The sequence below is a fragment of the Rhinolophus hipposideros genome (assembly GCF_964194185.1).
Source record: "Rhinolophus hipposideros genome assembly, chromosome: 24".
Taxonomy (NCBI): Eukaryota; Metazoa; Chordata; class Mammalia; order Chiroptera; family Rhinolophidae; genus Rhinolophus; species Rhinolophus hipposideros.
Window position 1 is genome coordinate 21,536,027 of NC_138070.1, and position 13,679 is coordinate 21,549,705.

The 13,679-nt window shown below is 58.3% G+C and overlaps 2 protein-coding genes across 16 annotated transcripts in view; one reads left to right on the forward strand and one right to left on the reverse strand.

Moving 5' to 3' along the window:
- Positions 1-9,208, reverse strand: LRRC75B (leucine rich repeat containing 75B; the record flags this gene model as incomplete). Its single annotated transcript, XM_081037805.1, is given in 9 exon segments — positions 1-71; positions 74-110; positions 112-286; positions 288-509; positions 1,945-2,060; positions 3,525-3,653; positions 6,059-6,099; positions 6,102-6,643; positions 9,186-9,208. Coding segments are annotated over 9 exon segments (1,356 nt in total).
- Positions 2,281-13,679, forward strand: part of GGT1 (gamma-glutamyltransferase 1) — a 27,385-nt gene continuing 15,986 nt past the window's right edge. For 4 of the 15 annotated variants that reach the window (XM_081037838.1, XM_081037841.1, XM_081037843.1 and 1 more), the window contains exon 1: positions 13,298-13,346. The gene's annotated coding sequence lies outside the window, so the exon portion shown is untranslated. Of the gene's footprint in view, positions 2,480-13,120; positions 13,438-13,679 lie in introns of those variants that run through there. The other 11 variants (XM_081037833.1, XM_081037829.1, XM_081037840.1 and 8 more) reach the window with 7 other exon arrangements.

Here is a 13,679-nt window from a genome sequence, read left to right on the forward strand (position 1 = left end):
TCACCTAGTACAGCAGGCCTGGGGCTCAGACCCTGGCTCGGCAGCTGCAGAGCCCCAAGTGGAGGCAGCATGGTGGCATGGGCCACACTGCCCTCAGGCTCGAGGTCCAGGCAGGCCCTCATAGATGGTGGGGAGCGAGGTGCACTGGCTCAGCCGCCGGCGCAGCCCAACCAGCAGGGGCTGGGGCAGGGCGGCCACGTCTACGTTGTTGCCCAGGTCCACCCAGGCTAGCGCAGGGAACTTGGTGGTGTCCTTCATGGCCTCCGTGAGCTCACGGGCGGCAGCCTGTCAGCCGGTTGCCGTTGAGCAGGAGCTGGGAGAGGCGGGGCGCCAGTAGGTGGAGCAGCTCGTCACTCAGCCCCGTGAAGCTCAGGTCCGGTGCCGGGAGCCCGGCGCCCCGGCTGCCCAGGTAGCACGTTATATGTGGCACGTCCCATACTGACAGTGGGATCCCTGAGAGGTTCACAGTCTCCCCTGCCAGCAGAGTCTTCTGCAGGCTGCTCTTGAGGCTGCTTTTGAGATAGACTGAACAAGGGCCCACAACCCCGGTTCCACTGCCCACGGAAAATGCCCTGTTGGGGCAGCCCAGGGAGGTGAGTTGGGCCAAGCTGGGATCAAAATGCCACTTTCTAAATGGCTGGCCATGGGTCATGCTCAGAACCTCTCTGAGCCTCAATTTCCCCTTTGGTGAAAGGGGATCTGGCTGTTGAGATGATTAAATACACACCTGTTCAGGCTCCAAGAGCTGTAATTGTAAAAACCTACTGTGTGACTGCATCACCACACTTGTCATTTATTGTCTCACTTACTTTTATACCAGCCCAGTGGGGTAGGAACGATTGCATTCTCCAGAGGAGCAAATGGACACTCAGAGAGGTGATGGGATTCTTCTATGGTTACACACCATTAAGTGGGGAGCCTGGTCTCCAAATCGAGGGGCTCCAACTCCTGAGCCCAAACATTTTTCACGTGCCTCCTCTAAAGTCAACCCTTTGGGGGTAAGGGCAGGTGTTCCTCTGAGGATGACAGGGTATCAGGCTAGTCCCTCAGGTCTTGGAGGCCAGAGAGGGGACAGGCCCAGGGAAGCGAGAGGGAAGGTGCCGGGGGATGTGAGGGCGGCAACCTGCCCCGGGGAAGGGCTCCCTGTGTTCTAAGCTGGAAAGGAAGTTTAGAGACTGAGGAGGTCCCCTGCGGTCCTCAAAAACCCCTCTAGGCCTCTCCTGTCATTTGAACACAGCTCACGAGGCACATAGACTTGACTGGGGGCTGAGGGCAGTGGGGTCACCCCACCTGCCACAGCAGGGGACAGATGTGGACTGCAAGGCCTGAGGGGAGCGGGGAAAGCACAGGGGCTATGGTTCTGGGCCCCTGGGCCGAGTCTGTGGCCATAGGCTGTGACCGAGTGACCAAGAAGATGACCCCTTGGCAGAGTGAGCCATCAGGCCGGCTGGGGAGGCCTGGGCTTCAGGCAGGTGGCACAGAATTCTCAAAGGGATGCAGGCAAATCAAGGCGGGGGTGGTCTTGGGAAAGCCAGTTTCCCTCTCCCAGCCTCAGTTTCCTTCCCAGCAAAATGGGAATCATGACCCAGAATCTGCCTCCCTCAAAGCCTGTTACGGGGATTCAGCGGATACCTGCTAAGGTCACCTTGGAGACAAGCCCAGTGACAGGCCAGAGACAGAGAGGAGCGAATGGCAGGGGGTGGGTCATACAGAGAGTGCAGCTTGACTTGGAGTGTCTGCAGCCATCGGCCAGCCATGGCCTCCAGCGTTGGGGCCATGATACAGACGAGGGCGAGAGGCCCACAGAGTTAGTGCGTTTCAGGCACGAGCCTCTTTCTGAGAGAAGCCTGGGTACTCCCCCCAGGGCTGGTCCTGCCTCTTCACATCAGCCTGGGAAGGGACCCTAAGGGGCATGAGGAGGGACTATGGTTAGACTCCCCTTACCAGCTCGGGGTCTTCCTCCGGGGCAGTCTGGACCCTTGCTGCCACTTGCAGTGAGGGGTGAGGTGGTAGATGCGCTGCCGACAGATCTTGTCCGAGGACTTCCAGAACTCAGAGTCCTGTAGGGAGATACCGCTCGCTGTCAAGGGTGAGTCCGAGCCTCTCTCACTGCCCTCTGGGCTCTGGAGATCCAAGTGTGTGGCTGAGTACACAGTTATTCATTACGGATCACTGAACTGCCCACTGGCCTCCCCTGCCCCCTCCCACTCCAGCTATGGCTTGGCACGGAGCCAGGGGAGTCTGCCCACTGGGAGCTGGACAGGCTGGTCTGAGGCCCGCAGTGCCCGGTGGGAGGAAGCCCAGACAATGGGCCCTTGTTCCCTGTCCTCAGGCCTAGGGCCAGCATCTCCAGCTATCAGTCGGCCCTCTGCCCACCCTCAGCGCTCCCCGGGGACTCGCCACAGGGGGAGGCAGGACCAGGCCCCTCCAGGGAGGCCTGCTCCACTGACGCCACCCCCAGAGAATAGGAACAAGCCAGGTCAGCATGTTTTTCTACCTCTCACTCTCCAATCTCCAACTGCGCCTGTGGGGCCTGGGGTCTGGGCTGCCAGGGCTGGGAGGGTTAGCATGCTACAGCAGCACGACCTGGCTCACTCCTGGTCCTAAGTGGGCCTTTGTAGAGCCCAGCTTGGGCAGAACAGGGGTGCCCTGCTTTCCATAAGCTGGCACTGAGCACGCTCCACTACGCACATGTTCTTTATCCAGTCCCTTTGTTAACAGCGTTCACACACAATGGCAGCAAGCCCCAGGGGTCACTGTGGCAGCTCTAGGCTATCTCAGAATCCTTAGTGACAACTGCAGATAGATATGGGAGTTCAGAGTTTGCAGGGCCCATCGTGGGCACCCTTGACTCACTGTAACTTAAGAGATGGGGGCTGGGGGCTGGCCACAGGCTGTGTCAGAAGCACAGCACCGTCAAAGCTCATGGTGGCAGGATGTGTGCAGGTGCCATTAGAGTGGGGTTCTGGGCAAACGTGGTGCACGGGGGGAGATGACGGGGAGGCTGCAATTGGAAGATGCCAATTCAACATGAGGAAGGACTTGCTGTGGCTTACGCTGCGGTGGGAAGCAGTGAGCACTTGTCCCCAAGGGTATTGTACAGGATGGGGACATTGGACAGGGGTTCCAGCCTAGGACAGTTCTCTTCCGGTCCAGGAACTCGGAGGCTGGGAACTCAGAGATTGGGTCCATCAGCGAATTTGTAAGAACATTCTGTGTCTTGCAGGGTCCCCATACAACTTCCTGCCTGGATTCTGGGACCTGGTGCATAGTGCTGCCATTCAGGAAATGGTCTACCCAGCACACAACTTTCTGGGGTTGGGAAAGTACAGCTCACACTTGCTCTAGCTGCTATCCACCATTATACATTGACACTGGCATAAGGGCCCAGAGAGGGGCAGTGACCTGCCTAAGGCATCGCAGCGAGCCACACAAGGACCCAGGTTCCTAGCCCCCAGCCCTGGGCTCTCCTGGCCCCTGTCAAGCACACCATCCTGCCTGAGGTCCTTGCCTGCTGGCCTCACCGTCTTGGGGCATTGCAGGTTCCGGGCCAGGTTCACGAGCAGGTCATGGGAAATGGGGTCTACCAGATTGAGGAAGGCCACATTCCTGTAGAGGATGTCAGGGAAGAGGATCCCCTCGAGGCCCAGGTCCTGTGAGTGGTGAAGAGAGTTGAGTGAGCCAGGAGTTGGGGCCACCCTTCTCTGGGCCCCCTCCCAGCCAGCCAGAGCCCCTCACATCCATTCCCCTTTCTCCGTCTCTTTGAGGCTTCCTGGAGTCTCCCCACAGGTGGTGATGGGCTAACTATCTAGGGGCAGGTGGACCTTTTAGATGAGGAGAGAGTGCACCAGGAGCCTCCGGAGGTGATAAGTGGGTCCCAGAGCCCTTAGACTAGTGCCCTGAAGTTGAAACATGCTGGGACACCTTGCATTCTCTGGGGCTGGGCCTATCCAGGGGATTCTTTGAGGGCTCCTCTGATGACCCCAAAAGCCACTGTCCTCTAGTATTCCCTTTGGGCCCTTTGCCTCTCCCACCTATTCCTGTCTGTTTGCCTACAGGTCCAGACCCCTGCTGTCGGGGCGGGTGAACCTCAGTCAGACTGGGCGTGTTCATCTCCTGCCCTGAATCTGGCCTCACTTCCTGTGCCCCAGCTCAGTAGAGGGTGTTACCCTCCCCATCTTTCCAGGAATCACCCCACACTCTCCCTCACCCCTCCCCACCCCGCTCTACCCCCCCATTACTCAAGGAGGTTCAGGCCTCATTCTACAGCAACCTCCCCCTGGGGCTCCTGCCACTCTTCCAGTCTCCCCCTCAGGCTGCCAGAGCCTGCTCTAGGAAACACACGTAAGCTTGACCCTTAACCCCCTGTGGTGGAGCCCAAACGCTCTGAAGTCGTGTGATGTCAGACTCATGCCCAGTCTGCAGTCTCAGAACTCTCCCCAGCCTACCAGCCTCCTTGTCTAGCTTCCAAGTCTCTACTCCTCTAACAGACCCCACTGTGGATGGAGCCCCGGGCCTTCCTGTCTTCAGCCCTTAATCGGTTACACAGGCCTGATGTGGTACTAACCACCCTTTCAGAGGTTCTATTTAGAGGGTGTACTGACAAGCGGATGGGGCAGGCACAGCCAGGCGGGGCCTCCAGACCCACGTGGGCCTCCGCAAACCAAAGAGTGACCTGTTCAGCGCAGAAGCCGTCCCCCCGACCCGCACACAGGAAGACAGCCCAGGAGAGAATGCCCAAGGGCTATAACTGCAGAGTTTCTGTGGGGTATGGGGCAGGACAGGCCCCTCACTGGGCCTGGAATCCCAAACTCTGGGAAATGAGGGGCAACGGAGCTGGTTTCCCAGTTATAATGCCCTGCTGGTGCCTTGGACTCCGGATAGAAATCTATGCCTCTGGATAGTCTGGCTGATTCGGTGATGCTGTGCTGTTTGCACTATAAACATCATTCATGTTCATGTTGCAGATGCCAGCTAGGGAGGACCCAGAAGGGAGGAGTGACTGGTGAGCCTGGGCTGACCCAGACAGGGCCCCAGACCTCAGCCTTCTTTCTGCCGGTCTAGACAGCTCCTCTTAAAGGGCCAGCCTCACCTTTCCAGTCTGCTGAGCCAAGAAGAGAGTAGCAGGAGGAGCATGGCTGGGAGGCTAGAGGTTGGGCTGTGGTCTTGGCTGGCCCTCAGTCTGTTCTGTGATTCTAGGCTCAGTTTTCTCCAAGCCTGTTTCCCATCTCTAATCCTCCTCCTGCAGGCCAAAGACCTGCACGGCTGATTTCAGCTTCCGGGATGGGGCAGGTTGTGGTGGCAGCTGCTGCAGGGGGTGGGGATGTGGGCAGAGAGGGGAGTAGCGTGCCTAGTGGTGATGCTGGGAGCAGGACCCATGTCGCCTAGGATAACCCAGGGTTCGGGATCTGGGACTCAGGGGCCTGGTGTGTGTAGGACCAGAGCCCCCGCCGGTCCAGATGTGGTGTGAGGTACAGATGCCAGGGGTGTGTACTCAGTGGGCGTGAGCTGTCCTTTAAGAGGATGGGTGATGCATGCTGTGGCTCTGTCTGGGCCACCACGGTGTCATGGTGAGGCTGCACCCACTGACCAGCGGGGTGTTGCTTCCCAGGATCCTCTCTTTAAGGTCCAGTGCCTCCCCTCCCCCTGGAGAAGGCGGGGGCTGCAGGCTTCCCATTGCCCCTCAATACAAGATGCTCACACCTGCCACTCCTCCCAGCACCCCTCCTTTCCTGCCAAGTCCTGCATCTGGGCTCTTAGCTACTGGCTTGGGGCACCCTCAACACACACAACAGACCTCAAACCGCAGAGGCTCCTCCGACACACTCACAGTCCCCCCCACGTCCCCCGCCTCAGTGGTCCTCACTTTAGCTGGTCGCCCTCCCTCCCTTGCCCTCTCGCCCAGACAAGCTTCCACCCCTGCAGCCAGTCATCTCCCCTCGGAACCGCCCGGCCCGTGTGCCATTCCGGGTGGGCCCTGCCTCCCGGCCCCGTCCAGGCCCGACGCCCGAAGCCCAAAGCGCGCAGCCCCCCGCCTCTCCCGGGCTCCTTCTCTCGCCTGGCGCAGGAGGCGCAGCAGCCGCCGGGCGCGTTCGGGCTCCGCTCGCGGCGCGTGGACTGAATCTCGCGGAGCCAGCGCACCCGGCGCTCATGCGGCGCGGGCCCGCACCCGGTCGCCGCCCCGGCCCAGCCGCGCCCCCATGGCCAGCGAGCCTCGGCGGGCAGCAGCCGGGAGGCCGGGCGGTCTGAGCCCCGCCCCGGGCTGGGCCCGGCCCTGCCCCCGGCCCTGCCCCCGCCCCTGGATAAGCGGAGTGGCGAGCGTGGTGTCTGAAGCTGCACAACTCGGCCGGGCCGGAGCCGGGGAAGGGAGGGGGGGTTTCCTGCTGGGGCCTCCGAGCTCCCAAACACTGCTGTGGGGGGGGGGGGGTCTCGCTGGAAGACGCGCCCCGCCCGTGCTAGGCAGGGCTCTGGAGCTGTGACGCTCCGGCGGTGGGGGGAGTCGCCGAGCACAGCCAGGGCGAGGTGGCGCGTGACGCCTCTAAGCCTTCTGGCCCCAGTGCGGGTTGTGGAACAGCTGCTTTCGCGGTGCAAAGAGCGCTGGACTTGGACTCGGGGCGGGAAGGATTGAGGGTTCCGCTCAAGTCTGCCAGCCTTAGGCAGTGTCAGGACATGCTTTCAGGAATCACGCCAGCAAAGAGCAATTGTAGTATCTGACCCGTACATCCTGCTCGGACACTCCTACGATGACAAATATTGACTGCCCCTCCCAGCATGGCCAGGGATAGGCCTCCGCCGGCGGAGTGGAACCAGCCCCCTCTGACCCAGGCCTCTGATCTCTGGCCTGGGAGATAAACGGGAGGAGGAGGGCTGGTTAACCGTTAAGCCCAGCTCTGGTAGAATGGCAGAAGGCTGGCTGCACCTGCCCCTGACTTTGGTTTTCCCTGCCTGACAAGGGGGGAGGGACAGTGTGAGAAGGGAGACCCCTGGCTCTTCCCAGGACCAGGCTTGAGGGACCCACCCAACTCAAAGAGTGTCTCCACCTTCTGAGTCTTCCTCAGCAGGAATCTGGGGGCTTCACTGGAGGCCTGCCGTCCCCTGCAGCCCCACTCAGATCCAGACCCCTCACATTCCCTGGGTAGGGAGCATTTGAGATACTAGGCTCCAGTCCCCAACGGCCACAGCAAGGAGGGTTGGTCCGGCCTGCGAGGACAGGGTGCATGAGTACAGGTGCAGAAGGAGGGTGGGGTGAGAGGAGACCATCCAAGGGCATGTAGTAAGTGAGGGCAGGTCAGGCTCCTTCCTTTGGGTTAAGCACTACCTGGGTCTGTGGACCCCCAGAGACAAGGCAGTGTCTTCATCCCTCAACCACCCACTGAACCCCAACCCTTGTTGCCGGCTTGGGCACCCCTGTTGGGCCTGTTTCTGGGGCCTTTCTATCCTGGGCTTAATTCTCTCCTGACAACTGCTGGCTGGACCCAGCAGCCTCCTCTCCCTCCTGTATAGTTAACACTGTCCTGGGGCCACCTTGGCATCACAGGTTTCCTCTCTGGCAAACCTGCATGACTGCCTGGCTTGCCGTCCCTCAGAGCCAAGGCACTGTCGCTGAATTGACGTGGTGGTGAGGGAGCCAGAGACTTCAGCAGTGGCCCCGGTGCCCCAGACACCTCTAAGACCCCCTGTCCAGAGCTGGCACCCTGGTAAGACCCTCCTCCCCCACCCCCATATCCTCAGGGCTGGAGCCAGAGCTGGGATGGCTCCCAGATCCTGACCATATCCTTCCAGAGGCTGAGCCAGGCCTGCACATTGTCACCTTGATTGTGAGAAGACTGAGGTGGGGTTGCAGGCTGGGGGAAAGGCCGGCTGAGCCTGAGGTCATGTAGGGGGCAAATCAGGCAGTGGCATAGGGGGGTGCCCAGGGTTTAGAATCTTGTGGAAAGCAGAGAACTAACCCCCGGCCCCATCCCTCACCCCGCACCCCACCCTCTGTCCCTGGCTGGGAGATTCCTGGAGGACGTTTTTCCAGGAAAAAAGGGAGAGTGGTGTCTGGACCCAGATCCCTGGATGGGTTTCCTTCAGCCTCCGGTGGGGGGTGCCTAGATTGAGCTGGCTCTTGGGGACTCTTTCTGGCCTAACCTGATTGGGCAGGAGCCCCCAAAGCCAGGGCTGGGCCATGGGGAGTGGAGACTTCTTTCTCCCTCACTAGTTTCCATGTGTACATAACTAAGGCTGCTGGCCCCACTCCCTGGAGTTTTCCTGGGCAGCAGAACTGTTTTTAGAGACCCCACAGCGCAGGGGGAGAGCTGTGAATTTGCCCTCTCAGCCCTCAGGATTGATGTGGAGGTTCAGGGGCTTGTACCATGCCTCTCAGGGCAGCCCTACTCAGTGGGCCACCAGTGAGGTAGAGGTTGGAGGGGTCAGAGAGTCAGTGTGGGGGGGAGACGGCCAGACCCCAGGCCCTGTTGGAGGCAACCTGAACCCCAAGTGGAGCCTGCCAAGAGATAAGTAGCAATGACAGCCACACCTTTGGCTTCCCAAGCCCTTGGCCACCCATGTAGTGACTCAGCTGGAGTGACAGGGAACCAAGTCCAGATGACTCAGAAGGTGGGGTGGAGAGTTGTGGCTGGAACTGGAACGGTCTCAGTTTTGGGCTTCTTCTCTTCCCACCAGCGGGATAGTCCCAGCCCAGGAGGAAAGTTAGCACAGGGCTGATGGTACCTCAGCAAGTAGCCAGGTGACACTGAACCTCTTAGCAGCCAATGCAAAGAAAGAGGCAGGATGGTTTTGGACTCAGTAGGAGGAAGGAAATAGATGGATGCTCTATGAAGGCAGTTTTCCCTAGAACCAGGTCTGCAGGGATGGGTTGTCAGCCTTCTACAGGGCCAGAGATCTCCAGGGGGTGGGGGGCGGTCACAGGTGTAGGCTCAGGACCTGGATAAAAATCCCCTGGATCTGACACTTTTGGGGTGTGCAAACATAGGCAAAGTAGGTAGCTGTATCAGTTTTCTATGGCTGTCATAACAAGTCACCACAAACTTGGTGACTTAAAACAACAGAAATGGATTCTCTCATGGTTCTGGAGGCTAAAAGTCTGAAACCAAGGCATCAGCAGGGCTGTGCTCTCTGAAGGCACCAGGAAAGAATCCCTCTGCTTTCTCCAAGCTTCTGCTATTGCCGCCAGCCCTTACCTTTCCGTGGCTTGTAGCTGCATCGCTCCGACCTCTGCCTCCCATTGTCACATGGCCTTTTCCCCGCTGTGTCGGTGTCTGTACTCACATGGCCTTCTTATAAAGACGCTAGTCATTGGATTTAGAGTCCACCCTCACCTTAACCAATGACATCTACAAAGACTCTATTGCTAAATAAGGTCACATTCTAAGCTCCTGAGTGGACATGAATTTGGGGAAACCCTATTCAACCCACCGCAATAACCTCTGCAAACCTCAGTTTCCTTATCTGTAAAATGGGGAAAATAAAATGCCCATCTGGCAAAGGTGTCATAGGATTAGACATACAACAGTGCTGGTACACAGCACGGTGGGACAGGTGTGAGCTCTTTTTACTAATGAATCTTCCATAGCTCTATCCCGAATCCACCCAGCCGCCCAACAACCATCATTTTTCCATTCAGTGAAGATTCCTGGGCAGTGTGGTTACTTTGGAGACTAAGACAGTCACAGGAGGTCATAGCAATAGCTGTGATCACCCACCCCACTGCGGGAGTGAGGAAGGCAGCTGACCAGGACGTGGAAGAGAGCTTCAGGAGGAGGTGACATTGAGGATGGGGTCTAAAAGAAGAGTGCTAGCACCATGTCCCAGCAGGAGAGCAGGGCAGAGCCTCAGCAAGGTGGGAATTTATCTGGAGGGCAAGGGGGCCTTTGAATGGTTTTTGGTGGGGGAGGGGCATGCTCAGATTTGCAGGCTGAGCACAGGGGCTGTAGTAGGGAAACCAAGGGGGAGCTTGTAACCCTGAGGAGGAGTTGCCAGGTGAGAAGCAGTGGCCTGAGGGGAGATTGGGGTTAGATGCAGCGATGAGGGGGTGCAGAGGTAGGGCCCACGGGATGGGGCCAGTGAGGATGTGTGGGTGGCCACACTTGACTACACTGGTTAATGTGACCGGTGGAGGTGCGAGGAAGTAGTTGCTTAGCTTAGTCTTGGGCGTGTCGACCTGAGGTATCTGAAACACCAGGGAAGAGGATGTTTGAGCAAGATTCAGCCAAAGAGGAACTGAGTCCAGCTTGCAGAGGTGAAGAAGGCCGAGGAGGTGCTATGCAAAAGGGGGTGGGGACAGAGCTCCTGAAAGTCCAGGGTGTGCAAGGAAAATGTTGGGCAGTTCTGTCATCAGTGAAACCACATGTCCACTTAGCCCGGTGAATAGGCGGGTTTGGGCGTGAGACCCTTGAGGCTATGCCTCTGGAGACAAGAATGCTTGGCTCTTAGGGAGTCTAGGCCATGAGCAGGGGTGGGGACTTGGGCATGGACCAGATCCAGCCTTCCTCCCCCACCCCTTGGAGCTCCCAGACACTGCAGATAATTATAAGGTGATGTGATAAATGCTACTTGTGCAGAGTGCTGTGGGCAGGGAAGACCGGGCAACCAGCAGGGGGGCACTCATGACCTCTGAGCTGCTCATCAGGCAGGGAGAGATGGCTTCAGGCCCTGTGTAGGAGCCATGGAAGTAGCAGTCACTTACTGCAGCCTGGGTACTGGCTCAGTAAATCCACCCAACTGTTTTAATTATCCCTGTTCTCCAGATAAAAAACTGGGGACAGGAAGAGGAGACCATGGGCTACCAGTAACTGGGGTCGAATTTGAACCTAGGGACTCTAAAGCCACTCTGCCATTCTGCCTTTGAGTTTGGGAGTTGGATTTGGTTCACCAGGTGCCAGACTGGCCCTGCTGCCGGACGTTCCCAGGTGTTTACAAGCTGACATTTCTGGAGGCCCACGCACCTGGCTGTGCTCCAGCCTCCATCCGCACATCAAAGGTGGGCTCTGAAATAGTGAATGCTGGATATGGCTCCAGGGGTGCTGGCCGGGCTCTGGGGATGCAGGGACTCTGCCCGTGCCTGCAGTTGGCCAGAGCTCATCTCCCCACCACCACTTGGTGACTTCAACCCCTTCACCACACTGGCGTCTTCCTTCCATCCCTTCAGTGTGGTCTGTATGGCTCTGAGAGGCTGTGGCCAGGTAGCCGCAGGGTCTGGAGTGGCCCCCGCTCCTCTGCTCTGTGGCCTTAGACAGTAGCAGCAGGCCCATGTGAAGCAGGCCGACTCTCACAGCTGCAGAAAGAATTCTAAGAAGGCACACTGGGGCTTGTAACTGGGAAGAACTTGCAAACCAATCATTCTTGCTATTTTTATAGATAGTATGCTCCCCATCAGGGCAGGTGTGCAGGCTGACTTTTTTGGGGTGCTGGAGATGGGTGATCAGAGACCAAACATTTGAGATTCTGTGATCCTAGTTAAGATACTACGATGATTGGATTTGCAGTCACTTTTCCAAATATCTCCTTGGTGCAGATACCAGGAGCCATCAAACATCCTGGATGGTATCAGGTTTCCTGACTCCCAGCAGGTCCTGAGGTCCTGTCCCAGCAGTTCTGGAGGATGGACCAGGCACTGCTTGAATCTGGACCTGCCTGCCTGGCTTACTCCCTGTGAGGCTCATGGCTGCATTTGGGGATATTGTTTCTCTACCAGCTGTCGCCCACCCAGGCCTGAGGCTCTCTTGGCACACTGTGGGACAGGCACCAGCCGCTCCCAGGACCTGACAGCAAAGTGGGGCATGACGGAAGTGTTTGCAAGGTTTTCCCCCTGTCGTGGGTCGCTGTCCTGCCCAGTGGCTTTGGGCAAATTCCTTCCCCTCTCAGGTTTCAGTGTCCTTGTGCTGGGAACGCTCTTCTTCCTCCCCCTGGGACTTGTTTTCCTAGGCACAGAAGTGGGGCAAATCTGAGCCTGTCAGAACAGGAAGGGCCATGGAGGTTACTGTGGGCCCATTTCTCAGAGGAGGGGGTGGGCCAGCCTCCTCTGCCCGCTGGATTAGTGCCTTGAGCCTCCTGTCTGGCCGAGGCCCCTGAGGCACTCTAGGTTGCTGGTGCTAGCACAGCAGGAGTGATTAGGAGATGAAAAGCACCAGGATGGTGAGGTGGCACCCTCCAGCTCCCATAATGCCTTCACAGCTGCCCCTGGCTGGAGGCCAGCTCGGCCCAGGAAAGCTCTTCAAGGAACAAGGATACAGAGACCTCAGCTTGGCCAGTCCCCAACCAACGCTCCCGTGAACACTCCCTTCTTCCCTCAGCCCCTGCCCACTACATGGCTGACTGAGGAGCTAATGGTCACCCACTAGGGTCATAATGAGTGAGCTGGGGTTGATGGGTTACCCAGCCTGGTGACACATTCACCCACCTCCCTGGGCTCTCAAAGTCCAGACACCTGACCTTCAAGGTCTCAGCTCAGACACCTCCCTTTCCAGTCTTGACTCCTCAGGGGTCAGGGAAGGACCCAGGGAAGTTAAGAGTCTCCCTTGTGCCCTCACTGCTTCAGGAGACGCCTCGCTGCCGAGTCTCCAGGCCCAAGCTGTTCCCTCCATCTGGCATGCCCTCCCCAGTCCAGTCCCAGCTCTGCCTAGATTCCTGCCCCTCCCTCGGAGTCCTGGGGTCTTCCTCCTTCTTGGCTGACCATACTGTCCCTCCTGTCTCCCTGCCTCCTGTCCTCCACCACCCTGAATGCTCATGACCCCACAAAGCTGGGGGATGAGGAAAGGCTCTCCTAGGTCATGTGACGCACTCCCTTCCGTCCAGGTGACAGGGTCCTTGGAGTGACAGCCTCTAGACGCTACACTTGCAGCCTTAAGGGTTGGGGAGAGGGCATGTTTGTAGAGAGAATGTTAAGCTCCTCGGACTCTGGGGTCTCAGATGCGTACATTCCCAGCCTTCGCTGATATAAGCATCTGCCTGCACCCCAGTGCCACGCGATTCTTCTTCTCTGGCCATTGTAAGTTGTGGGGAGCTCACCTCCTCTCAGTGAACCCTTGGCCTGACCTGCCTCTGCTGGAAACCCAGCCTCACTCCGCCCCCACCCCCCCATGAGGCCCTCAAAGCTCAAGTCTCTCATTCAGGGTTTGGGACCCCACTGGACAGGGAGAGGCCAGCAGCTGTCCCTGGTCACACAGCCACAGGAACAGGACCAGGAGCCAGCCTTCTTCCCACCTGGAAAGGTTCCTGTGCCTTTAAAGCCTTCCTCCACTCAAGGCCAGCTCTGGGAGGGAGGGGAGGAGCTGGGTCACAGCTAGGCTCTGGAGACTTAGTTCTGTGCTGGAGTGCAGCAGGAGGACCAGCCCTGGAGCCAGGTGAGCTGGGATGGAACAGGCTCTGGCTGTACACCAATGCTGTGTGACCCCAAAGCATGGCTTACCCTCTCTGAACTGTTGGACATCGTAGGTAGGGTAGCTTAGGTTTGGGGCCTCCTGGGAATGTCTGGAGGCCTAGGTTGTAGCTCTAGTTCTGCCATGTGCTGGCCGTGCTCTGGAGGAGCCCCTCTTGCCATCTGGGCATCAGTTTATGAGCTGTAATTCAGGGTGGCGAGGCATGGCTCACCTGGACAGATTCAGAGAGGCTCTTTGTCTGATGGGGTCTGGGCTGGGAGGCTTTGTGTCTTGTCTGGTAAGTGGCTTTGAGACTGC